The 26,158-nt window shown below is 42.9% G+C and overlaps 1 protein-coding gene across 1 annotated transcript in view; it reads left to right on the forward strand.

The window, feature by feature from the left end:
- Positions 1-25,836, forward strand: part of AHRR (aryl-hydrocarbon receptor repressor) — a 137,510-nt gene extending 111,674 nt beyond the window's left edge. Inside the window, exons 5-11 of the mRNA XM_006021494.2 lie at positions 1,754-1,843; positions 2,507-2,636; positions 4,593-4,726; positions 7,146-7,345; positions 18,408-18,517; positions 21,098-21,239; positions 23,906-25,836. Coding sequence (XP_006021556.1) covers positions 1,754-1,843; positions 2,507-2,636; positions 4,593-4,726; positions 7,146-7,345; positions 18,408-18,517; positions 21,098-21,239; positions 23,906-25,022 — 1,923 coding nt within the window. The 3' untranslated portion in view covers positions 25,023-25,836. The remainder of the gene's footprint in view (positions 1-1,753; positions 1,844-2,506; positions 2,637-4,592; positions 4,727-7,145; positions 7,346-18,407; positions 18,518-21,097; positions 21,240-23,905) is intronic.
- The last annotated feature ends 322 nt before the right edge of the window (positions 25,837-26,158 follow it).

Genomic DNA, 26,158 nt, shown 5'->3' on the forward strand with positions numbered 1-26,158 from the left:
CTGCAGTGTCCAATCTTATGATGATTTCATGTGCTTTTAAGGTATCACCTGTGTGTTCCCAGATGTGGGTTGGTTTATCCATTTGTTTTTCTTGTGACACATTCTCTGTTTTTCATTGCCTCAGCTAATGTGTAGGGGAAAGCTGTAGGCTTTCTTGAACACACATGAAGAGCATAAAGGAAGTCACAAGCTCCTCAGTTAGTTTCTGCGGAGATTTCCAGTCCACCCCAATTAAAAGGCTGACAGCTGTTTAAAATTTAAGAAAATTCCTAGCATCATATCATTGTTGGTTTTATTGCTGCAAAAAAGAGTCCAAAAAGACAAGATGCCAAAAATGCTTTCTTGTCCATATGTTGAAATATTTTATTTGATATTGTTAATGGATAAGACAGACACCAACCATAGAGATTCCTCTCAGCATGGTGAAAGGCATAGATGGGAAGAAGTAAACCTCCTGGTACTGTTTTTTTAATTCATGTGATAGTGGTAGAGGACCATCTATGGCCATGTTTCCACTTAAAAACCACATTTCAGCAATTGGTTTTGCTGGAAGAGCAAATAGGGGAAACTAATTATTAGCACAATTTCATCTAGTGAAGGTTGACATCTGTTAGCAGAGCCATTGCCAGTATGGGAAACTAGTGCCAATCATAGTTTACCCTTCTCTTCCTTACAGAAAACCCATGAGCAGCAGCAGTTCAGCTAAACCAGTTGCATAAACTAGGGGTAGCCCACCTGCCACATGGGTGCTACAGGTGGCACTGGCAACCTCTATGTGGTGTATGCAGCAGATTGAGGAAGGGAAAGGGAGAACAGAAGGCAAATAGGGAAGCAGAAGGCAGAGCAGCATATTGGGCAAGGGGCAAAGGGCTGGGAGCAGAAAACAGAGCAACAGATCAGGCAGTGGAAGGGGATTGGAGTGGCACTTGGGGAGATCATGGGGGTAATTTGTGGCACACCTGCCAAAAAGGTTGGCCCTCATTGGCATGAACAATGAGAATTTCTAATGCTGGCAGGTCCTTGAAGTCTTTCTCATGGGCTTTTCTGGTCTTCTACTTCACATTCCATGGGGCATAGCACACCCTGTGGTGTCTGAGCACACAGAGCCATACTTTCAAAGGTGCTCAGTACCTATAACAGGGCCAGATTCCTGCCTTCTGTCTGACTTTGTACTAACACAGCTAACCACCTCTTTGTATAAGGAAGGAGGAATTCAATCTGCAATTGCCAGCTCTTGTTTCATTGTCACCTAAGTGGCACTTTCATACCTGTAAACACAATTTCAGGGACTTGTGCACATTTAGAGATTCAGTGTAGCTACACTTGCACTATGCTTCTTTCCTTCACTTGTCAAGTAGGCATATGCATGTGGAGATGCGTGGAAGGAATAGGATTGTCAGGCAAGTTTTGAAATTGTGCGTAAGTTCCAGTTACACAGCTACAGACCTGACATTTAGGTATGTGAAAAGGAAATAGAATTTAATCCAATATATAGGAGAAGCTAAATCAACATGCTGTAGATCCTGCCTCATATCTTCAGGGCAATAGCACTCTATTTTAGAAGATCTAAATAATATAAATATCTGTTCAGGAAAGCACTTTATGTTCCATCTTCCTACTGTGTAGTTAGTCCATATAGGACAGCTAGGAAAGAACAGATTAGAAAATGTGATACTAAATTTTACTTCTTATATGGGAGCAAAGTAGTTTTTTGCTGATTTTTTAAATTCTTTATTTTATCTCCCTTCTCTAGTCACTGAATGGTTTTGCACTGGTGGTGAGTGCAGATGGAATGATATTTTATGCATCATCAACTATTGTGGATTATCTAGGCTTTCATCAGGTAAACATATACAAATATTTAGACTGCTAGAAGTCATACTATCTTACAGTTTTCCTTGCACTCATTCCTTGGGGTAACCTATCATGTACTATACACTGTTTTGCCACGTGTCTTTACAGTTGACTAAATGTAAACTGTAACTGGATTTTTTTTTACAATGCAACTTCAGACTAGGATCTTTACTGGAGTTTTCCTATTTTGTGAGAAATCGTGTGAACATGTGTTCTTGTTCTTGTTCATGTTGGTTTTAGGAGAAGTTTTGGCTACTCTGTCCTCCTGAAGCTTTGGTTAATGAAGACATGAATTGCTACTAATGTAGAATTTATTGCAGTTTATCCCCTTAGTTTCATAGTCAAAACCTACAATTCAAGTCTGGGAAGCTATTAGTACTAAATGCAGAAAAAACTGTACTAGAAAAACATTTTGGCTGATATTTTACACATACACAAAATCAGGAAATTAAGAGTTAATGCTAAAAAGTAGTTTAAAACAAAAAAAGTAAATATGTGAAAGTCAGGAAATCCAGAAGTATCACTCCTCATGCAGTCTTAGCTCTGACTCCACATCTCCAGCAGCCAGCCTTCTAATAGGGACTCTGGGATAATGGGAACCCCTGATTGAGTATGCTTACAATTTAAATATTTCTTATTGTAATAATTTCAGACAGATGTAATGCACCAAAACATATATGATTACATCCATGTGGATGATCGCCAAGATTTCTGTAGACAACTGCATTGGGCCATGAATCCTCCACAGGTGGAGTCTGGACAACATTTACCAACTGAAACAGGTGAGCATACATAATGTTCACTGGAGATACAGGAATTGTTCTACTGCTTCAGAACAGTGGTCCACCTAGTCTGGTGGACCTTGGTTAGAGCCAGATCCTTAAAAGAAAAGTGCAGAAAAGCTTGTGGTGGACCTGTACAATGTAATCAGCTCTTCAGATCATAAGAGAGTTGTTTTCCTAACTCTGGACCACTAGAAGCTGGCTTATGCTTGAAGCATGAGAGTTTCTACTTCTTTCCTATCTAATGTAGCTAGGGATGTTCTTAGCATCCATATAAATAGTTACCTATGCTTAGCTCTTGTTTTCATTAAGCAAGATATCAGTATTTATCTCAATCCATTCAAAAAATATCTTGTGTAAAATGTTCAGAACGGTACCACCCCAGCAGTATCTCTGTTGCTGTCATCCAGTTTGCTTTCCCATGAGAAGTTAGGACAGGGCACTTTTGGAGGGTAAGGGTTTTTCTACATCATGTAGTTGATAGTTTTGGGGGATTGATGCTTGTGATCCTGCTCCCCCTACCCACTCCCACCTGCCAAACCCAGAAATGTAGTGGCAAAGCTTCTCCAAGGGAGCCCTCTGGAGGTCTCTGTCTTCAATGCACTTGAGAGCAGCTGCAGGGGTTGCCACTGAAGTGGCTTCACTGCTGGACTCCCATGTTTGGCACCTGTGAACACAAACAGGTGAGCAGGGTGTGCTGAAGCCAGTCCTTCCTAAGTCCATCCTAAGTCCATCCTTTGCCAGGGATGTGGCGTAGATGTATTCTATGCGGGCACAGTAGCCCATTAATTCTCAGAGACATGACTACCCCAGCATGATGTGAAGGCACCCTGTCCTTTTTGTCAGATGAGGGATAAAACAGAAATCATGACTGCTTTGGGACATTAAAGTTCCCTGATTCATTCTGTAAGAAGAATACAACAGTGATGTAGATATCCCCCACCAGCCTTGCCTCTTGCAAGGTCCTGGCTGTTAGGTACTTTTAAGGGAGCATGCACAATGAGGAAGCGCACACAGTGGAAGCACCCACAATGAGGTGGAATGACATTTGGAAATCTAACTTGTGGGTCCTTCCTAAAAGTGACCTAGTGATAAGTCTTGTAGGGTTATTCATTGTTTGAAACATATGTTGTCAGCTTCTTTTAGCCTGCTATAGTACAGATAAAATGTATTAGGTGCGTTACACCTTTGTTAACTTTGTAAATAACTGGAATCTGATAAATCACACGTAGGTAGGTAGAAAGAATCTGGCCAGTAACACTAGTCAAGTGGGAGGTCTTGCATGCCCTTTCAAATTCCCCAGAAATTTAAAAAATGTGAATTCAGTTGGTCTTTTAGGAAGCAGGGAAGAAATAAATATTTTTTTTAATGAAACCCAATGAAGTGAATATTTCCTGAACTCTGAAGACTATATGTTGTTTGGATATTTGCAAAGGTATGAACATTTTGAAATTTTGTTCTTGGTTTGTACGAGAGAGAATTTAATTAAATCTCAGAGTTCAGCACTCTGGAGAAATAGTTGCTCTTGAAAAATGCATACAGCAAAAATGGAGCACTTTTGCTTCATAACTGATATATGGTTTATTAAAGAACCAAGGAGACACTGACTGAAATTTGACTGACTGGCACCTATTAGTCTTTCATTTGCATTTCCTCCTCATTTTCTTCCTTTTTTGTCATTTTCAAAGGCAAAAAGCTTTGTTATTCAAGATTGATTTTTTTATGGCTAAAAATCACTAGAAGTTAAGAAAGTTAAAGTTCACCCAGGAAAGTTAATTTAATTGAACAAGCTATATTAGGCAATTACTATAAATAGCTTTGAATATTTACATTTAATATTCTATACAATACATTTTTTTAGTAATTTCACTTACTGTGTGGCCAAATCAGTATATAACATTTTCATTCTCAGTTAAGACTATGCCCTGACATATATTGGCACATTGTTGTTTGTAGGAGAAGATCATATGCTCAGGAAATTGTTTAAAGCACAAGAATCTGATGGTGTGACAACAGACTATTCTTCTTTTTTAACTCGCTGTTTCATCTGTCGAGTTCGCTGCCTGTTGGACAGTACTTCTGGCTTTCTTGTAAGTATAATTTTGTGACGAACTATGATTGAGTAATACTGATTGAAATGACTAAAATGAACCCAAGCGCATGTTTTATGCATTAGGGTGAGAGACAATTTTAGGAGGATCTCTGAGTGACACCATTGGTTTTATTAGTAGTAGTATTAGTAACCGTAAAAGTAATAGTTAACAGATTATGATGACGACATTATTATTTATTATAATAGTAGTAGTAGTAGTGGGCACATCTACACGTGCTTTAATGCACACTAGCCTATTTTAACCCACATTAAAGTGTCACAAAAACTGCTTTTTCATGAATGCACATTAAAATAGGCTAATGCGCATTTTTCTACTGCCTCACAATGGAGGTACTAGATTTAGTGCACATTACCTAAAGCGCATTAATGAACATGTAGACATGCCCAGCAGTAGTAATGCCATTACTAAATGGAACACTGGAACTGTCCTGAATGACAGTCCTGTTATTGGGACAGAAGTAGCATTCCTAAAGTTAAAGACCCATATTACTAACGTTGCATCTTCTACTTTAGGGCATTGTAAATGCTCAGTAAAAACATATAAAATACTTAAAAGACAAGAACATACTGGAAAGTTATGTGATTGTAAGACATAAATAAATCGTATTTTGCATACGAATATATACTGTTACTCTGTAGTTACTATTTTAATTTATAGTCAGTTTAAAAGTCTTTTCTTTGTACATCCTTTCTTTCCCCATCCCAAAAAAAGAAATATCATTATCAAGGATAGCATGATGATGACTCTTCCAAATAGAAAGTAGAGAAGAAAAATGATTGTCTTGCTCAATCTTTTTGGTACCTCAGCCTGGAACCAAATGAGTTCACGCACAAGTTCTATGCTATACCATTTCATCTTTCACATGGAGGGACAGATAAGATGAAAAGAGCTGTGGAGAAAGTGTGGTTTGAGACTTCTGAAGTCTCAGAGCTCACAGTCTCAAAATGGAAAGCATAATCCTATTTGTTAGCACTTCTTTACAAGTCCCCTTGCTCTGAGCAATAAGAACAAAATCTTTCCCAGGAAAGGCATCACAAAAGTGGCCTCTGATCTAGGGAGACTGACATGAATAAAGTTTATGTGTTGATATAGGACAGGAAGAAGAATTCTCTCTGTTGACTATCTAGGTAGCTGAAGTAAGCAGTAAGCAGACTTGCATATAACCTTCTCCCCTCTATACTTAACAGCCTCAATGAATACATGTGATATGGAATGTGTTTGTGAGGAATGGTAGATCTTTTAGGATGAGGCATCTTTTAGTTTTTTATTTGTTAGTTCTTCCCTGCCATAACATTAACAGAATTAGGTTCTAGTTTTGTCATCAATGACTTGGTTCCATTTGTTCTGCATCAGACAAATAACTTTTAAAAAATATTTATTATTTTTTTAAAAGCATTAACATATTCAATTCATATAAAACATAAATAAAAAAATTAAATTCAAATGCTCGGCTCACTTTTAGATTGCCTTTGGGGAAGGACCTGTCATCTACTATATGTTTGTATACTGTCCGGTTTTAGCTTTTAGCTACTACTGTAATATAAATATTAAGTAAAATCAACATGATCATCTCTCACAGATTTGTCAAATGGAAAAATCTTTTGGAATTCTCCTAAAAGACTGTAAATATCTATGGTCTGAATTCAGGTCTCCTGGGTTTCTTCTCAAACCTTAGGAACAGTGTTGTTCTCTGCTTAGTGCCCCACTCCAGGATGAAACAATATGGAAGAAGGCAAACCCAGAAAGAAGCTCCCAACTTGTCTAAATCCCTGCAGTCAGACTGTATGTAGGGCTTGAGGGCTTCATACATGGTCTGAAGACCCCTCTGAGTCATACACACTATCTTGACACATTGAGTTTATATACCATTCTTCCCAGTGCCTAGACTTTATCCTATTGGTGTTTTTTGCAGAGGAAAGACATGTTTTAACACAGTAATTATTAATAGGAAAAGAAAACAAGCATAGAGCATTAAGAAGAAGGAAAACTCAGGAATCTTCATATTGGACAGATTAGAGCATGGAAAAATAATTCCAACTCCAGCTCCAGGCTAAATGATACAGGAAATAGCTACATATGGTGTCATCAGCTACTTGTCTGGGCTAACAATGGAGAACTTTTGCTCTAGTCACACAGGGGGATAAAAGGCAGCTTTAAAAGTCTCACTCTATCATTAATGTTATGTCCAATGACCTTGTTTGGGTTGATTTTTCTGCCAACCACATTTTAAACAGTGTGAAAATAGCGAAAAATTGAGGTCTCTGTCTGAGAATTGACATAACATGAATACGCTCATTATTATTCGAGCATTGCAATCTGTAGAACAAAGTATCAAGTAAAATGTTTTATATGTGGAATACTGACGGGTATTTTCTTGTGTTTGTTTATATAACAGACAATGCAGTTTCAAGGCAAACTTAAGTTTCTTTTTGGACAAAAAAAGAAGTCCCCTTCAGGAGCAATATTACCACCTAAGCTGTCCTTATTCTGCATAGTGGTGCCACTTCTGCTTCCTTCTGTCATGGAGATGAAGATGAAAAGTCTGCTCATGAAAACAAAACAGAAAGCTGAAGAGGCATCCCCAATAGACACAAAGTATTTTTAAATTAACATCTTAATATGTGTCATTACTGGAACTTTATAGTTAAAAAAACTTGTTAAAAACGCAGATTATTCTAAATCATAGTGGCCAGCCTGTGACATGTGCCAAAAGTGGCACAGGCAGCTGCAGCTTGTGACACATGAGCCCTCAGTAATGGGAGGTTGAAGAATGGAGGCAGGAGACTCCAGATTCAGCAGAGCAGGGGAAGGATGCTGCTGAAAGATGTCAGGTGTCACCATCAAGAGCCAAGTTAACCCTTCCCATGCCCTGCATTCAGGGGCTTTGAATACTCACTCGCCATATAAAATTGGTGGTTGCAGGGTATAGCAGGAGCCTTAGTGCTCCTGCTACTTTAAGAGAAGACAGACTGCAGATAGAGCTGTCTACAAGTGCTGCAGGAGGCAATCGGGAATCATTTGACCCCAGAGGGGCTGGGCTTACAGGATATAAGCCCAGAGCCTGAGCTGATACAATAGTCTGATCCTAGTAGCTAAGACTTAAAGAACTGAACAACAGGGCTGCAGCCAGGCTTCTTGCAAATACCTAAGCTGGGGTAAGCAGGAAGATAGTTGTGAGAGCAAGGAGGGTCAGGAACCCATAGCCTGCAAGGGGTGAGAGGCAGAGTCAGCAACTCATAGCTGAGGCGGGGTGGGTAGGGCCAGGGAGCCCAGAGGTCTCAACTGGCCTAGGAGCAGGGTCAGAGCCCAGGAGCTGCCAAAGGTCAAGGAGGGACCACAGCCACAGACTGCTGGGGCCAGGGAGCCTGGAGATCTCAACTGGCCTAGGAGCAGGGCCAGGGCCCTGGAGAGGTCAAAGGTCCAAGAGAGGCCACTGCAGGAAACCAACAGGGTCATGGACCTGTAACTCAGAGAAGGGCAGATTCAGGCCCAGGGGCCCAGTGCCTCATGATAAGTGAGATTAGGGTCAGGGATCCAGGGCCTCACCCAGGAGTAGCCAAGATAGGCAAAGTGCCCAGGTACAGGGAGAGAGAAACAGCTTGATAGCAAATGAGAAAAGCTACGAGACATGGTGTGAAGGACAGTTGGAGCCATGTGATTAGCCCTTAAGGTGCAGAGTGGAGACACCCAAGTTCAAGAGTGTGAGATCTGACTTGGGAAACCCTGGGTCAGCCTCCCTTTTTCTAAAAGACAAATACATCAAGGCACAGCAGGTGGGGAGAAGTAGAGATTGTCCAGAAGAGAGCAAAGTTGATGAGGGCTGAGGAGACTCCAGGGGCATCACAGCCACCCCTGGAGCAGGATCCTGTTACACAGCACCATAATAGAGTTAACTTGGGAAGGATTGTGAGCGCCTTGGAGGATGGGAGCACAATTCAAAAGGATCTTGACAGATTGGAAGCCTGGGCTGGTGTTATCAGGAATAAGTTTAGTGATGACAAATACAAAATGCTGCACCTCAAGAAGAAGAATAAAAAATTACACAGACAAAATGAGTGACACCTGGCTGGATGGCAGCACTATGGAGAGGGATCTAAGAGTCCTGGTGGATCCCAGATCCAGCATGAGACTGCAGTGTGATTTAGCTGCACAAAAGACAAATGCAGTTTGGGAGTGCATCAAGAGGAAGATTAGGAGCAAGACATGGAAGGTGATAGTCCCTGTTTAGTCAGCACTGCTTAGGCCCCATCTGGAGTAGTGTGTTCAGTTTTGGGCTCCACATTTAAAAAAGGACATGGAGAAGGTAAAGAGGGTCCAGAGTTAAGCGACAAAAATAATAAAGGACTTGAAATACAAGCCATACAAGAAGAGGTTTAAGGAAATAGGCATGTTTTAACTTGTGGAAAAGATGCTTAAGTGGGGACATGATAGTAGTCTGAAAATATCCGAAGAGCTGCCATAAAAAGAGAGAACACCTTTTTTTTCCATTGCTTCAGAAAGCTGGACACAGACCAATTGCTTGAAGTTGCAGCAATGTAGGTTTAGAATAGATAACAGGAAAAATGTCTTCACTGTTAGAACCATGAGGTAGATGATAGACTACCAAGGGAAGCTGTGGAATCTCCATCTTTGGAGGTGTTTAAGAAGAGGATGGATAAGCATTGGTCAGGGAGGATATAGAAGCAGCTATGCTTATTATCTACTATGAATATTTCCCACGCTTTTAAGCTTTGCTGGTTACTACATGGGACTAGGAAGGAATTATTTTCCCCTTCCTGTTGCTATATACATCTGGGGTAGAGGGGGAAGGAAGGGGTTCACCTTCCTCAGATGCATTGGTTGTTGGCTGCAGCCAAAGCTTGGGCTTATGACTGGGGTGTGCTAGTACTCCTGCTGCATATTTGTGCAATCCTTGCAGCTGCAAGATACTGGCTGCCATTGCCCCCCTGCATTACCTGTGGCAGGTTAGGGTGCTGTGCCTTGTGGTTTTATGACAGGGTTGATTGTATAGTTTTAGAAATGTGTTAGACAATATTTGTATGGTATGGCTTGGATAGGGATGATCCTGCCTCAGGCAGGAGGGTTGACTAGATGACCTTCAGAAGTCCCTTCCAGCTCTACTACTTTGATTCTATTCATCTGGCTCTTTGCAGTGACACGTCTCTCAAACCTGTGTTCTACCCCCACTCTACTCTGCATGGCTGGAGGATTAGAATCGTAGAAAATTAGGGCTGGAAGGGACCTCAGGAGGTCATCTAGTCCAAAGCAGGACCATCCCCAACTAGATCATTCCAGCCAGGGCTTTGTTGAGCCAGACCTTAAAAACCTCCAAGGATGGAGATTGTACCACCTCTCTACGTAACCTGTTCCAGTGCTTCACCACCCTTCTCATGAGAAGGTTTTCCTAATATCCAACACAAATCTCCCTTGCTGCAACATGAGACCATTGCTCCTTGTTCTGTTATCTGTCGCCGCTGAAAGCAATCTAGCTTCATCCTCTTTGGAACCTCCCTTTAGGTAGTTGAAGGCTGTGCTTCAGGTAGTTAAAGACTGTTTGGCAGTGCATCTTTGAGTGCCTGCCACTTTAAGGGCTGGAGGCAGGTGGCTGGCAGGTGCTTGATTGAAGTGCCCATTTTCAAACTTTGGCAAGCCAGGCAGAGGCAGCAATCTGCTGCCAGCTGCCAAGGCAGTAACATCAGCCAGCTGAGCTATTGCTCCTGGAACATCTTGGAGTTAGGGGCAGGAGCTATGCGGATGGTTGGAGACTCCTGGTCCTGGGCATGACCTAAAACTGCACTCTGCCAGGGAAGGGGGGCCTGGCAGGGCTGTTGGTAGCAGGACAGCCCCTAAGAAATACCAAACCAGGTACCCTCCTTGGGGAAAGGTGGGTAGGGGCACCTTAACCCTGGCCCCCACCATGTGGTGGGTAGTGATGAGAGTAGCAGGAGCAGTGTGGGCCAGGAATGCTAATAATGAGGCACCTGAGCCCAACAGGGGTCTGAGATCCCAGAGGCCCCAGAGGGGTAGCTTGCCATGTGTAGTTTGAGGGCCCACACAGAGTAGGGTGTAACTGGGGCACCTGAAAGACTGTGCTAGTTGGGTGCAGAATGGGGCTGCACAGGGCAGCTTGAAGGACTGCATCAGGGGTTTACTGAGTAGGGCTGTGTGGGTGTCCTGAAGGGTAGTACATGGGTCAGCCCCAAGTGTGTGTGCATGAAACCATTTGCCCAGTGGGGCGGCTTGGGGCAACAGCAGTCCAGTGTCAGCACAAGGCAACGCCATGCAGAGTAGGTGAACTCACGAGATCTGAAGTTGCTGCGTGGTAGTGCCAGAGAGGGAGTAGTCAAGCCCAAAGGGGTTGCTCAAGGGGAGCAAAGGCAGTAGAGAGTGGCCCAGTAATGGTTGGTATGTTAGAGGCCCCTGTGAGAGGGGGCAGCGTGAGTGAGTGTGGGTGAATGAGACCAACAAAGGACTGAGTTTGCTCCGGCCTTAGACCAGGGAGCAACAGTAATAATGTGGATGCCATCTGCAAGGCATAGGCCACGGTGTAGGGAGCATGGTCCATGGTATAGGGAAGGTTTGGAGCCGTGGATAGCACCCCCTGGCATTGGGGTAGTGAATGGGCAGCCTCCTGCTTAATATATCAGAATAACATTCAAGTCATGGCAGGAGAGTCAGGGCAGACTGCCCTAGGCAGGTGGGTGGGCTAACTCATGATTTAGCCCTGGGAAGGCCCCCTGTCACAGGCCGCTATCAAATACCCCTTAAGTTCTCTCTTCCACAGACTAAATCAGCCCAGTTCCCTCAGCTTCTCCTCAGAAGTCATGTGCCCCAGCCCCCTAATAATTTTCATTGCCTTCCATTGGACTGTCTCCAATTTGTCCACATCCTTTCTATAGTGGGGAGCCCAAAACTGAACACAGTATGCCAGATGTGGCCTCACCAGTGCAGAATAAAGGGAAATACTTACTTCCCTCAATCTGCTGGCATTGCTTCTACTGATCCAGCCCAGTATGCTGTTAGCCTTCTTGGCAACAAGGGCACACTGCTGACTCATATCCAGCTTATCGTCCAGTGTAACCCCCAGGTCCTTTTCTGCAGAGCTGCTGCTTAGCCAGTTGGTCCAAAGTCTGTAGTGGAGCATTTTTCGGTCCACTTGTCCTTGCTGAACCTCATGAGATTTCTTTTGCCCAGTCCTCCAATTTGTCTAGGTCACTCTGAATCCTAGTCCTACCTTCTGGTGTATCTTCTACACCCCGCAGCTTGGTGTTAATCACAAACTTGCTTAGGGTGCAATCCATCCCATCTTCCAGGTTGTTGATGAAGATATTAAACAAAACTGGCCCCCGGGACTGACCCCTGGGGCACTCCATTTAATACCAGTTACCAATTAGATCTTGATACCTTGATCCCTGCCTTTTGAGGCCAATGATCCAGTCAGCTTTCTGTCCATCTTACAGTCCATTCATCCAATTCTTCCCTGTTTGTGAGCAGAAAATCAAGAAGAGCATGGCCCCTAGTTGGTCTCTCCAACATCTGCACCAGGAATTTATCTCCAACGCTCTCCAAAAACTTCCTGGATTGCCTGTGCACTGCTGTATTGCCCTCCCGGCAGGTATCAGGGTGATTTAAATCCCTCCATGAGAACCAGGGCCTGTGATCTGGAATCTTCCACTAGTTGTCTGAAGAAAGCCTCATCTACCTCATCATCCTCCTGGTCTGGTAGTCTATAGTAGACACCCACCACAGCATCACCCTTGTTGCTCGCCCTCCTAACCTTAACCCAGAGATTTTTGACAGGCCTCTCTCCAGTTTCATACTGGAGCTCTGAGCAATCATACAGCTCTTTTAGATACAACACAATTCCTCCTCTTTTCTCCCCTGCCTGTCCTGCTTGAATAGTTTGTACCCATTCACCCATTCATGACAGTGCTCCAGTCGTGCAAGCTATCCCAAGTCTCTGTTATTGCAATATCATAGTTTCTTGGCTGTGCAAGGACTTCCAGGTCTTCCTGCTTGTTTCCCAGGCTCTGTGCATTCATGTAAAGACACCTGAGATGACTAGCCGATTGTCCTAGTTTCTCAGGAAGAATGAGGCCTCCCCTTTTGCCCCTTCCTGCTTCTGCTTCTTCCAGGTTCCCCACTTACCTCAGGGCTTCGCTCTATATCCCCCTGCAAACCTAGTTTAAAGCTCTCCTCATTATGTAAGTGAGCCTATGTGCAAAAATGCACTTCTCTCTCTTCGTCAGGTGGATCCCGTCTCTTCCTAGCAATCCTTCTTGGAATGACATCCTGTGGTCAAAGAAGCCAAATCCCTGCTGGTGACACCACCTGGACAGCCATGAATTGATTTGCAGGATGCGTCTGTTCTTGCCAGGGCCTTTTCCCTTGACCAGAAGGATTAAGGAGAAGGCCACCTGTGCCCCTGTCCCCTTCATCCTTGCACCCAGAGCCCTGTAGTCACTCTTGATCTGGTCACAGTCACCCCTGGCAGTATCATTGGTGCCCACATGCATGAGCAGCTTGGGGTAGTCATGAGGTCTCATGAGTCTTGGTAATCCTTCCGTGACATCTAGGATCTGGGCTTCAGGCAAGCAGCATACTTCCCAGAACAACAAGTTAGGCCAGTGGATAGATCCCTCCATCACCTACAGAAGCAGGTCTCCAATTACCACCACCCATCGCTTCCTATTCATGGTAGTGGTCTCAATCCTCCCCACCTTGGGGATTCCTGGCCTTGCCTCTTCCACCAATTCAATGCACTCTTCCTCCTCTGTTGCTAGTGCTCACTATCTGTTCTCCAGGCAAACCACTGCAGATGGGGATGACAACTTCCTTTTGCTGCCAGAGGTCACAAACTTCCACCTTCCTGGGAATCTATGCCCTCTTCCTTCTCTAGCACTACCTGTGGCAGTCCTTCTTCCACAGTCCTAAAGGTTTCCTCCAGCATGGAACTGATGAAGTCCTCATGGCAGAGGATTCTTCGGAGCCTTGCTACCTCCTCCTGTAGCTCTCTTGCCTACTCCCTAAGGGACACCACCAGAAGGCGCCCCTCACGTCACAGGCACTCCCCCACCTGGCTGATACTGGAAGGAACCTGCAAGCCGCAGTCTGCACAGCACCAAACCAGGACCTAGGTGGACGCCTCAACAGTCTGTAGTCCTGCCTGGACAGACACTGCACAGGTGGAAGGAAAGGAAGTTCTGGAAGTGGCAGTAGCTCTGAGATTGTGGTGTCCTCCAGCCATCTCTCTGGGTCTTCTAACCTGCTGCCTCTCTTTTCCAGCAGACCTTCCCTAGCAAACTCCTCTATAATTGGTCTGTTTGCTGTTCCTGGATCCTGAAAGGTTCCCTTTTCTCTACAAACCTCTTTTGTCTCAGCAAGCTTACAGTGAAGGAATATGAAAGAGTTTCCAAGCAAACTCCCTAGCAAACTTCCCCCTGCTCTGGACTCTAGTTAAACATGGGGTTTAAGTCTTGGCTTAGCTGTTGAGTTGTAGCTGCTTAAAATAAAACTATGTCAGTTAGTTTTAATTACATATAAAAAAAAGAATCTTATCTTACAGCCTCCCCTTTAAAGAGAGGGGTGGCAAACTGACCTGCAAACTGCTTGCAAGCTGTCCTGTTTGCTTCTCCCTGTTTGCTGCTCCCCTGGTCACTTGGACTGTCTCCTTAGCTGAGTCTCCTTATCTCTATTCTGGCATCCCAGGAAGAAAACTCTAGCAGGTATGACTCTGGTGGGCAGGGATCAGAGCAGCACTCTGGGAAGGGCCAGGGCTTAACTTGTGGCGTGCATGTCAAAAAGGTTGGCCACTGTTCTTAAATGCATCACTGCTTAAACGTTCTTTCCTAGCAACATTGCTGGCTTATTTGGATATTTCTGTATTTATTTATTTTGTAGAGATCTCAAAATACTAGTTAGCATGATTAGATAACAGAGTAGAAACTAGAAGCATGAACATTCAGTTGGTGGTGTTCTGAATTGCAACAAATTGTATCACAGGTACAATTTAAAGAGCAGGCCCCATTGGCAAACTCTGGTAGGAAACACAGAAGGGGTGGCTTTTGGGCATTAATCCTGTGAGTGTGTTTGACTATGCAAATGAGAGACATGCTATACTCATCAGTGATGGGTCCTGGGGGAGGATGGCCTAACCATACCCCTCCTGTCCAAGTCTGCTGACATGCCCCAGATGTCCTTCAAATAAACAGATTCATCCCTGAAGCTCCTCCAGACTCATTCCCAGTGCCTGCTCTCAGAACTTTGGGACACTGCACGCTTAAAAACAGACACTAGACAAGTCTGAAGCAGCCTTTTGGATCATGTTCCAGCTCTGTAACATGTCAGTGTACTGGTATAGATGGTGCATGTTCAACCTTGTGCTTCCTGGAATGCACCGACATGGTGTAGACCAGTTAGTTTTTACTGAGTCACAGTGGTCCATCATTAGGATGGTTGAGCTTGGCCAAAGGCATTCAGTGCTCATTCCTCCTTAACTTATTATTGTAATCTTTTAGTGATGAAAACTCATATTTAATGTTTTAACACCAGGACTGCAGTCACCCCTACCTTACTCTATGGGCATTTTCCATACTGCCAAAGGGACTGCTTTTGGAGCAAGGCACTGGTGTGAGCGTATGCAACTTACTTCCAACATACTGACTTGGCATTTTGTGTGTTTGTACTGTGTATGTATGTGATATGTTTTGTAGCAAGTTAACCATTTCATGTTATTTTGACAAGAAGGTGGAATTGCTTAAGGAGCTGAGCTTTATAATGTAATGTGGAATCTCTGATCAGTCTCATCAGTCTCAATACAGCCCAGGTCAAAGATAATCAAAAGACATGAACAATCACTAGCTTTTTAATGGCAAATCTGAAATGACTTAGTAATCTCAGATCATTTCCTGGCTGTACTTTAAAGAAGTATTACTGAGAACGCAGGAACAAACCATCCCAATGTGCAGGAAGGCTAGCAGGTATAGTAGAAGACCAGCTTGGCTTAGCAGGGAACTCTTCAGTAAACTATGTCACAAAAAGGAAGCTTGTAAGAAGTGGAAATATGGACATATAAATAGGGAGGAGTATAAGAGCATTGCTTGGGCATGCAGGGATGAAGTCAGGAAGGCCAAAGCGCAACTGGAGTTGCAGCTAGCAAGGGGTGTGAAGGGTAACAAGAAGAGTGTCTATAAGTATGTCAGTAGCAGGAGGAGGATTAGGGAAAGTGTGGGTCCCTTACTGAAAGGGGGAGGCAACCTTGTATCGGAGGATGCAGAAAAGGCTGAAGTACTCAATGCCTTCTTCACCTCAGTCTTCACAGGCTGTTTACTACACCAGGCAGCGCAGTGGTGAAAGAACAGGTTAGGGACTATTTAGAAAAGCTGGACATATACAAGTCCATAGGACTGGACAGGATGCCCCCAAGGGTGCTCAGGGTGTTGGCTAATGAGATCCAGAGCCACTGGCCATCATCTTTGAAAACTCATGGTGATCAGGAGAGGTCCTGGGTGATTGGAAAAGGGCAAATATAGTATCCATATTTAAGAAAGGGAAAGGGCCATTCCTGACCAACCTGATTGCCTTCTATGATGAGGTGATTGGCTCTGTGGATGTGGGGACACCAGTGGATTCGTTGATTTTAGCAAGGCTTTTGATATGGTCTCCCACAACATTTTCGCAAGCAAGCTAAGGAAGTACAGGCTGGATGAATGGATTGTAAGGTAGATAGAAAACTGGCTGGAGCATTGGGCTCAGAGGGTAGTAATCAAATGGCTCAATGTCTAGTTGGCAGCTGGTATCAGGTGGAGTGCCCCAAGGGTCGGTCCTGGGGCTAGTTTTGTTCTATGTCTTCATCAATGACCTGGAAGATGGCATAGAGTGCACCCTCCACAAATTTGCAGATGACACCAAGCTGGGGGGAGTCATAGATATTTTGGAGGGTAGGGCTAGGATTCAGAGTAACAGACAAATTGAAGGATTGGGCCAAAAGACATCTCATGAGGTTCAACAAGGACAAATGCAAAGTTCTGCACTTAGGACAGACAAATCCCATTCATGATGGGGGCTGATTGGCTGGGCAGCAGCTCTGCAGAAAAGGACCTGGGGGTTACAGTAGACACAGTTTGGCTGACTATGAGCCAACAGTACACCCTTGTTCCTAACGGCATACTGGGCTGCATTGGTAGGAGTGTTATCAGTAGGTCAAGGGACATGATTATTCCCCTCCATTCAACACTGGTGAGGCCACATCTGGAGTACTGTGTTCAGTTTTGGCCCCCCCACTACAGAAAGCACGTGGACCAATTGGAGAGGGTCCAGTGGAGGGAAACAAAAATGGTGAGGGGGCTGGGGCACATGACTTACGAGGAGAGGCTGAGGGAACTGGGCTTATTTAGTCTAGAGAAGAGGGGACAGAGAGTGGATTTAATAGTAGCCTTCAAGTAACTGAAGAGGCCTTCACAAGAGGATGGAGCGAGACTATTCTCAGTGGTGGTAGATGACAGAACAAGGAACAACGGTCTCAAGTTGCAGCAAGGGAAGTTTAGATTAGATATTAGGAAGAATTTTCTTACTAGGAGGGTAGTAAAACACCAGAACAGGTTACCCAGAGAGGTAGTGGACTCTCCATCCTTGGAGGTTTTTAAGACCCAGCTAGACAATGCTTTGGCTTGGATGATCTAGTTGGAGATGGTCCTGCCTTGAGCATGGGGTTGGGCTAGATGACCTCCTGAGGTCCCTTCCAACTCTAATTTTCTATGATTTTATGAGAAGAGGTTATTAGGGCACAAACTTAATTGGCATGTACAGTAGAGGGGCCAAAGATTAACTGGATATGAAGACTGGGCTATTCTTAGCTCAGGAGGTCCTTCCAATTCAAGGTTGAAGCACACTGGCTGGGCAGTTTACTCACCCACTACCCATACCCTATCTTTTCTGCTAGTAAAATAGAAGTTTAGAGTCCAGTATTCTGTGTTTAGTCCATTATATGCACCCTAAAATGCATTTAGAAATAAATCCTGGGATTGTTTATAAATCAAAATGTTCTTATCACATGTTGAAGTTAGTTTGCTTTCCATTATTTTTAATGCTAACCTAATACACTGGTGGTAGGTATGATGCAAGAACATAAATGGAATGGAACAGAATGTAAATAATATTAGTGTGTTTCAATCCATCCTTAATGTTATTATCCTAGAAACGGATAAGTGCTCCTCTTTCTTTCCTTCATAATGGGGGCATCTACACATGCATTAAGGTGCTTTTCCTAATGCACATTAAATGTAGTACCTCCATTATGAGGTACTAAATAAATGCACATTAGGCTGTGCTGATGCGCAGTAGAGCAAGCACACACTTTTTAGGTGACATTTAATGTGCAATAGCCTATTCTATTGTGCATTAGTGTATTAGCACAATTTTTACAAGCCACTTTAAAGCACAGTAGAATAGGCTACTGCACATTTAAATGCACATGTAGATGTGCCCAATGTGTATCATATTCTAGTCCTACACGGATCTGAAAATTCACAGGCAAATATTTAACATGAATTGCTATACATTCAAATTATACTTCTTAGGAATTGTTTAGTAGTCATATCTTCCAGTTTGTGAGTTTACCCTTAATTTTACTGACATTCATATTATCTTTCCTCTGCAGCTCAAAAACTAGTTCAGGTCTGTGTGAAACAGAGTCAAATGGAAGAATCAGTTACCATGAAGGTCCAGCTTTCACTAATGTGTTACAAAGTGCTGAAAACCAGACCAAAGGTTGGCTATTTCATAATTCTGCCTTACCTACAATTTATATGAAAATCTTTTTGCCTGTTCCCTACCCACTTTTTCACCTGTAATGCCAATTTCCTAACAGCTTCTATTGTGTTATATATTAGGCAAGAACAAGTAGCTCGGTTAGAGCATGGTGCTAATGTGCTCCTATACATGTGCAGGGAGGCTGCTCTGACCCACTGTAATTCGTCTGCTGGAGCGTGGTAATTACCATTCTCCAGCAGACTCCAGCATCATGTGTATCAGCATCCCTGTGCTGAAAAATGGTGGCAGGGCACTTTAAACTAAAGCTCAGTTGACGAGTTTTAGTTCAAAGCGCCCCACCGCTATTTTTCAGCACAGGGACACTGGTACATATGATGCTCTGGGTGCTTTTAATTAGCGTGGCTTTCAGAGCTGCACTAATTAAAGCGCCCCCCACCTCCTGGAGCATGTCTGTAAATGCCCAATAACACCAGGTTTGCACCATTCAATCCCTGGTTGGACTAGATGAGCTCTTGAGGTTCCTTCCAGCCTTACATCTCTATGAAATGTTTCTGCAGTGTAAAACTGCCTCTTTTCCTCAAGTGGTAGTAATAACCCAGCAGTCTTTTCAGACCCTTGATATATATGTTGCCATATATATCGAGGGTAGAACCAAGGGTGATATTCCATTCCCTTCCTATCCGAGTGCCAAAAATGCCATTTACACCTCAGGTAGGAACACTATTCATGACCACATAGCTTCTGTGCATACATAATCATCTACACTCACAAACTGGATATGGCAGTAGGCTGCACTTTGGCTACATATATATGCATGCCCCTTCTGGACACACAGGGGCCTTTAAACACCCAAAAATGTAGTTGATAAAAAAAACACTGAGTAATAGGAGTCAGCCACTTGGTCAAAGGGTAGGACGGTCCTCTTCTTCCGCTTCCCCCCATCCACCAGTCTAAATGGCTAGGTTTCCCACCCAGGAAACTAGAAGACCTGGGTTCTAAACCCCGCTCTCACAGAGGAGGTTGAATCTGTGCATTCTGTCCTGCTAGCACAGCCCTCTGCCCACCATGGCACAGGTCAGCCATTATACAGGCGCTCTTCTTCAGAAGCTGGCCCCTTAGTGGCCACAGGAGAGAGGTATGTGGGGCCAAGGAGAGGAAAGCAAACCAAAGAGTGTGTAGCTTCTGACATGTCAGGGAAAAGGCCCTGACACAGCTGATGCTTAAGTGTTAACAGTGGAGGGGCACAACTCTATGCTGCCACCACTGCCCCCAGTGCTGCTGGGCACTGGCCATGCTTTTCTAGCCATCCTGCAGCCCTGTGCCATGCCGTCAGCACAGAAATCATGCCGTCGCCACCCCCACTGCTGCCAGGCCCTGGCTGTGGCCAGGCTGCAGACCCACACCCCATTGTCAGCACAGAAATTTTGTGGAGCACATGCCTCTGTGCCTTGGTTTATCACCTGAGTCCCTGTCTCCCAGTGAAGCAGAAGCTTTCCCTTACGTGGCTCTCCATCCACTTTTTCCAAAGATCATATTAAATGCAAAGGGCAGTGATTAGAGCACTGTACTGGGAAGTCAGAGATGCAGGTTCAAACCCTCTCAGAAATTATTGCAGTATGTGCTAAAGACACCTTCCCCCACTCTCCCCAACAAAGATAAAATTATGGAAAAAACATACATACATAATATACATTTGATTGAATACCAGTCAGCTTGTATTATAAAGATTTCAATGATTTTTTCATGCATAAATGTATTAGCTAAGGCACACCTTAATTAATTAAGGCACACCGTAATCTTAATTTCCTTTTCATGTAAAAGATGTATTATACTCTAGAAAATATAGTATTTTAAAATCTCAGGATTTTTTTGCGGCCTGATTTTTTATTTTTTTAATACTGGGATTTGACAATACTGTGAGAATCTAATATATGCTGCAGCTGTCCCTTATAAATTGGCGACTGTTTGGCTTAAAATATAGATTTTACTACCTCCTTTGTAGAATTATGCTAGTGGTTTAATTCCAAGAGTGATTTCTTCTCCATCTTCCTTGGAGATAACTCTACTACTCTATTTGTTGAAGAAGCATTCCACCTTGAAGTCACATATTCTTTAAGACTTCTCCAAATAATAATGTGCTTCCTTCTAGCTTCTCTGCCCATTAGCCTATTTTAATGTGCATTGACTAAATAGAGCCGGTTTTTTGGTGATGCTTTGATGTACATTAAAATAAGCTAATGTATGTTAAAGCGCACATGTAGACACGCCGCTTTAGTCTGTCATTGTTACTGATAGGTAGAATCTGTGCAGTGCTGCAATGACAGTGCTGATATATTTTTCTGATTGCAGTTTAAGGTCTTACAAATTGAGCATCTGAGTGTTTTTCCATTTTGTATTCTTGCCTGTAAATTTAGCTAATTAGTACCATTGTCCATGACAATTTCTACTTGCACGTTTTTATACCATTGGATGATTTCAGCATATTAAGCACACATCATGAGTATATAATAAATGGCTGTTTTAGATTAAACTAATATAATATTTTTAATAGAATATATTTTCTCTTAATTTATATAGCAAAGAATAATGGAGAAAGTGGTATTGCCCTTGTCAAAGTACAAACAAATGAAGATCAGTGGGTCTGGGTACAAGCCAGTACTCAAGTTCTCTACAGAAGTGGCTGTTCAGAATATGTCATTGGTTCACAGCAAACACTAAAGTAAGTATATCTCCTTTTTATGTTTCTGAAAGACAATGCACCATTTTATGGTTGTCAGGATTGTGTAAAGTTCTAAGCCAATCGGGGCGCAGGACTGGGAAACAGCTGCTGAGGGAAGGGACAGTTTCCCAGCCCCGCCCCTGATCTACTGCTCAGGGCTGGGAGGCAGCTGCCCAGGGGAGGGGACAGTTCCTCTACCCCCTGCTGCCTGGGCAAGCTGCTCTGAGCAATTTGCTCCTGGTCAGCTGTCTACACATGTGCAACTGCACAGTAGCTACTGCACGATTAACCTACTATCTGCATCTACAAGTAGTAGCCAGCCACACAGTAGACGAATTCACTGTGCAGTAAATGCTGTCCACGTGTAGACTGTGATGCTTTACTGTGTAGTAGATTAGTCTGCTGTGCAGTAAAGTGTCTTCTGTAGACTTGCCCAAACCAAAATAGGAAGGGAATTTTTTGCTTTCGGTTCACACCCAAACTGAAAATGTTTTGCTTTTCCTGCCAAAACAATCCTTCTCTCCTTAAAAAAAAAAAATTCAGGTTAAATTAAAGATTTTGTTCTACCTAAAATTAAATTAACTTGAATTTAGGTAAATTTAGGTAAACAAAGATGTATTTCAAAATGGAAACTGAAAAGTTAAGTTCTGAAAATGTCTAAACAAAACGGACTGACTTTTTGCAATGCTCTTTCTTGGCTAGAAAGATCTGCTGAATTCAGAATAAATTTGCAAATGTTTTTGACGTGGAATTTTAGGCTAAAGACAGACAATAAGGTGAACCTTGGGTAAAACTGTCATCTTTATTTTAGTTTTTTTTTGTTAATTTAACCCTTAGAGTCCTTTCCTTAGTTACTTTATTCTTCTGTGAGGATTTGCAAGGGCAATAGCAGTTCAAAGACTTTATCTGTGGTTATTGATTAATATTCAGGGGAAAAGGTGTTTCATTTAAAACTGAACCTGAAAATATGGAGTCAACCAGTATGCAGGGTCAAGTTATAACCAGAGCAGTATGGTGTGAAGAAACAAGATCAAAAGTGACTCCTCCTTGGGCATGTCCAGATGAGTGCGCATATGCAGTTTGCAGCACTGCAGACCTATCTGCAGCTCCACAAACTGCATGCATTGCACATGCAGATATTTGCTGCAGTGCTAATTTGCAGTGCAGTGGGGTTTTTTGACACTGGGAGATCCCGGTGTCAAAATAATCTGTGCCAGAAAAAAGGGGCAGAGTACATGGTCGCAGCATGTGCTGCCTGAAACCGGAGCCTGGCTGGCCAGAGCCACACTCTGGCTGCCAGCCAGGCTCTGCATGCTCGGATCACCACTGCTGGAGCCCCCGGAGGCCCCCAGGACTCCAGGTAAGGCTGCTGGGGCCAGCTCAGGTGCTGGCCCCAGCCTCCCCTACCCCACCTGGGGCAACTTGCTGCGTACTAGATTGTGCATTCGGGGACATTTCCCGGGGACAGCTAGCAGTGGCACAAACATGGACCGCTGCTAGTTGTCCTTGGGATACGCACATTCCTACCCGTGGGTATACGCCCCTTTTGTTCAAATCTCTATTTTTTATTTGTTTTCTATAATTTAGCAACCTTTTGATGCAAGTTGGGCTGCATTTTTTAACGCCCAAAAAAGCTTCATTCTTACTCTCATGTAGTCCCTGTGGTCTGTAGCAGATATCCAGAGTTTTGTAATATGTTTACTATTGCTTGCATGTTTATACCATACCTTTCCTTGCTAGTGTACAAGAGGGTGCAAGAAAGTTAAGTTTTCTTGACATAAAATAGTTTCTTTTTCCTGATAATCCCTACTTAAGTACAGGCACTTTAAAATGTTTTTCATAATGTTTCTGAATGGCCCTATTTTCTGCTTTCCTGCTTATGCTGGACGTTAGATATTTTTCCCAATTTTCAGTGGATTCTGTTTTCCCATCAAGTAATCCTTCTTGATACTGAAATCAAAGCTGCTGATATTGTTGCATACATCATTGTTTCTCAGTTTGCCCTTTCTCCTGAGAATTTACTTCTGTAAGAAACACACCTTGGGTCGATTCCATTCAAAGAATTACTAACTATAATAATATTTATTAGGGGGGTACACCACATTAATGCTTTTAGACCAAAACTAATTATATATTTTTCTTTTCTTTAATCAATGTTTGTTGTACAGATCTTTTCTTTATCGTAACAGTGCGAACTCCCTCTACTGGGGATCCTTATACTTGCATGTTGAGGCCATACACTTAAATAGACATTAACAAGTACTGAGCTAATTAACTCATTTTATAACCCAAAGTAATATGTAGTAGTGTTTTAATACAGATAAATAAATGTATAAGGTAGTCACGATAATATTTACTGGTAAAATAATTTTAAGGTAATGGTTAAATGTGTGCAAAAATGGAATAGAAGAAAGCAAGCATACAGTAGTTTCAATGAAATAGCACCACATACAGATGGCATGGCACTTATTCTGTGTGTATATAATATATATAGAATATGTGCTAATAACAAGCTTAATAGTTTGTTTTGAAACATGCAAATTACTTCTAACACATTTCAATGAAATTTTCATCCCATACCCATCCTGTCATGTATTCTGTCTGTATCAGATAATATTTCAGAAGCATTCAGCTAGCTGACTGACTTTTTGTGCTGTTATTGACAGAGAAGAAGATGAGCACCTGAAGATACCAAGCAATGTCACCTGTTTGAAAGGAAACCGGGAAGCTCTTACCTATAATTGTGCCATTGAAGCTGTGGGACAGATGAAGCATATCAATTGGACAACACTAAAAAATGAACAGGATAACATAAAAGTGAAGTTTGAGCCTAGTACAAATGACAAGGGTTTTCTGGAAGAGGACCCTCTGAATGCTAATATGTTACTTTCAGGTGTCCAAAACAACTATAACACAAACAGCGTTTGGACTTTAAGGAACTCATCAAGTTCTTGTTCCATAAATCAGTGCAATTCATGTCCAAACAGAATAGTCAGACCGTTCTATAGCAGAGACCAAAGCTTTTTAAATTTAGCAACAACCTGTCCTTCCCACTGGGGTAGCACAGAAAATTGCCAGTCTTATTCAGGCTTACAGCAGCTAAAAACGGAGAACTACAATACAGAGCATATGAAATTGCAGCATTCATTAATATCCCCAGAAACTCTGTTTGATACAACATTTTCTCCAGAGATACCTATTAAGACTGAATATGATTCTGATTCTGAAAGTGTAGCTGACAACCACACGGCATCACAAAATCGAGTCTGGATGGATGAGAAAGGCACAGTGAGAAAACAGCTGATTAGTTACCCTAACAAGGTGCACCTTAAAACAGAACTAGATCTCAGTGAGCAGCTTTCTCTTTGTCAAAAGCCAAAGCACTATGTTGGCACATCACATAGTTGGCAATGCATTGTAACAAATCATACTAACAATCTCAACATAAACAGGCCTTGTAAAGGGTTTTGTAACAAAGAGGTGATGTCATTTTGCCTCCCGAATTCTGCATGTTTGGAAAGCATGCACGACATGCCATATACAGGATGCTACACACAGTTCTATAGCCCTAGTACAAGAGAAGAAGAAGGACAGAACAACCAGATTTTTAAAATGCAGTGTCATCTTAAAAATCCCTGCTTGGTTCAAAGTATCAAGCGTGAGCCCTTGGATTCTCCATCCTTGTCTGATAATGGCCAGGATGGAGTACAGGTGATCCTCCCTGAAAACACTTTACTAGATCCTGTGTCTCATAAACCAACAGAATGTACATTCTTACAGTAGATTGTATAGTACATGGAATATTTACAACACAAAAAGCAAGAAGAAGTTCTGGTTTCTCTTCCTATTGGATTATGAGAGTCACTAAAATTAAAAACCAAAAGGAAAAGCTTTAAAATTAATATAATCTTTTTAAGGACTCTTGGAAATGAAGTGAAGTAAAACTAGACATTGCAAAGTAATTATCAGCCCTAATGCCAGTGTTTCTGTCAATCTGTCTTATGTTTTCTCTCATTTTCTATATATCTGCAATTGTTTGTAAGGTCTACCTTTTTCTTTGTTTAGGTCACTATGTATCTTGAATCTCAAAATGGGACAGGCTCCCCTCCCTCCTACTCTCCAGCAAGATGTATCCAAGCTCTGGTTTTAACAGAGCAAGTGTGTGAGTTGGGGAGACATGGGGGAAAAGGGGTTGCAGAGTGGAATGCAGTAGTGAGCTGGGTGGCAATGAGGATTGTGAGACACCTGTCCTGAGCATCATAGAGGGTTTTTTTAAATAAGGGGTGTCAAACTCACCTGGCCTGTGGGGCAGGTAGGTGGCACAGAACTGGTGCACAGCCTGAATGAATGGCATGGAGCTAATGCCATGGGCTGGATTGGGCCCAAAGATCCCCCTCTCCCCTGATGCAATGCCTGCTCTGGCCAATCCAGAATATAAATCACATGCAGCACCCACTCCAGCTGGTCTAGGGCAGGTGCCACGTGCAGCACAAGTCATAGAAACACAGAATCGTAGAGAATTAGGGTTGGAAGGGACCTCAAGAGGTCATCTAGTCCAACCCCCTGCTCAAAGCAGGACCATCCCCAACTAGATCATCCCAACCAAAGCTTTTTTTAGCTGAGTCTTAAAAACCTCCAAGGATAGAGATTCCACCACCTCTCTGGGTAACCTGTTCAAGTGTTTTACTATCCTCCTAGTAAGAATGTTTTTCCTAATATCTAACCTAAACTTCCCTTGCTGAAACTTGAGATCATTTCTCCTTGTTCTGTCATCTGCCACCACTGAGAACAGTCTAGCTCCATCCTCTTTTCAACTAAACTTCAGGTAGACAAAAGCTACTATTCAATAAGGGTGATCATGGACATTGACAGAAGTGCAATTCCCTGCTCTAACTCATGGCACTTCATAGAAAGCACCA

Source organism: Alligator sinensis, unplaced genomic scaffold, assembly GCF_000455745.1.
Source record: "Alligator sinensis unplaced genomic scaffold, ASM45574v1 scaffold386_1, whole genome shotgun sequence".
Lineage (NCBI taxonomy): Eukaryota > Metazoa > Chordata > Crocodylia > Alligatoridae > Alligator > Alligator sinensis.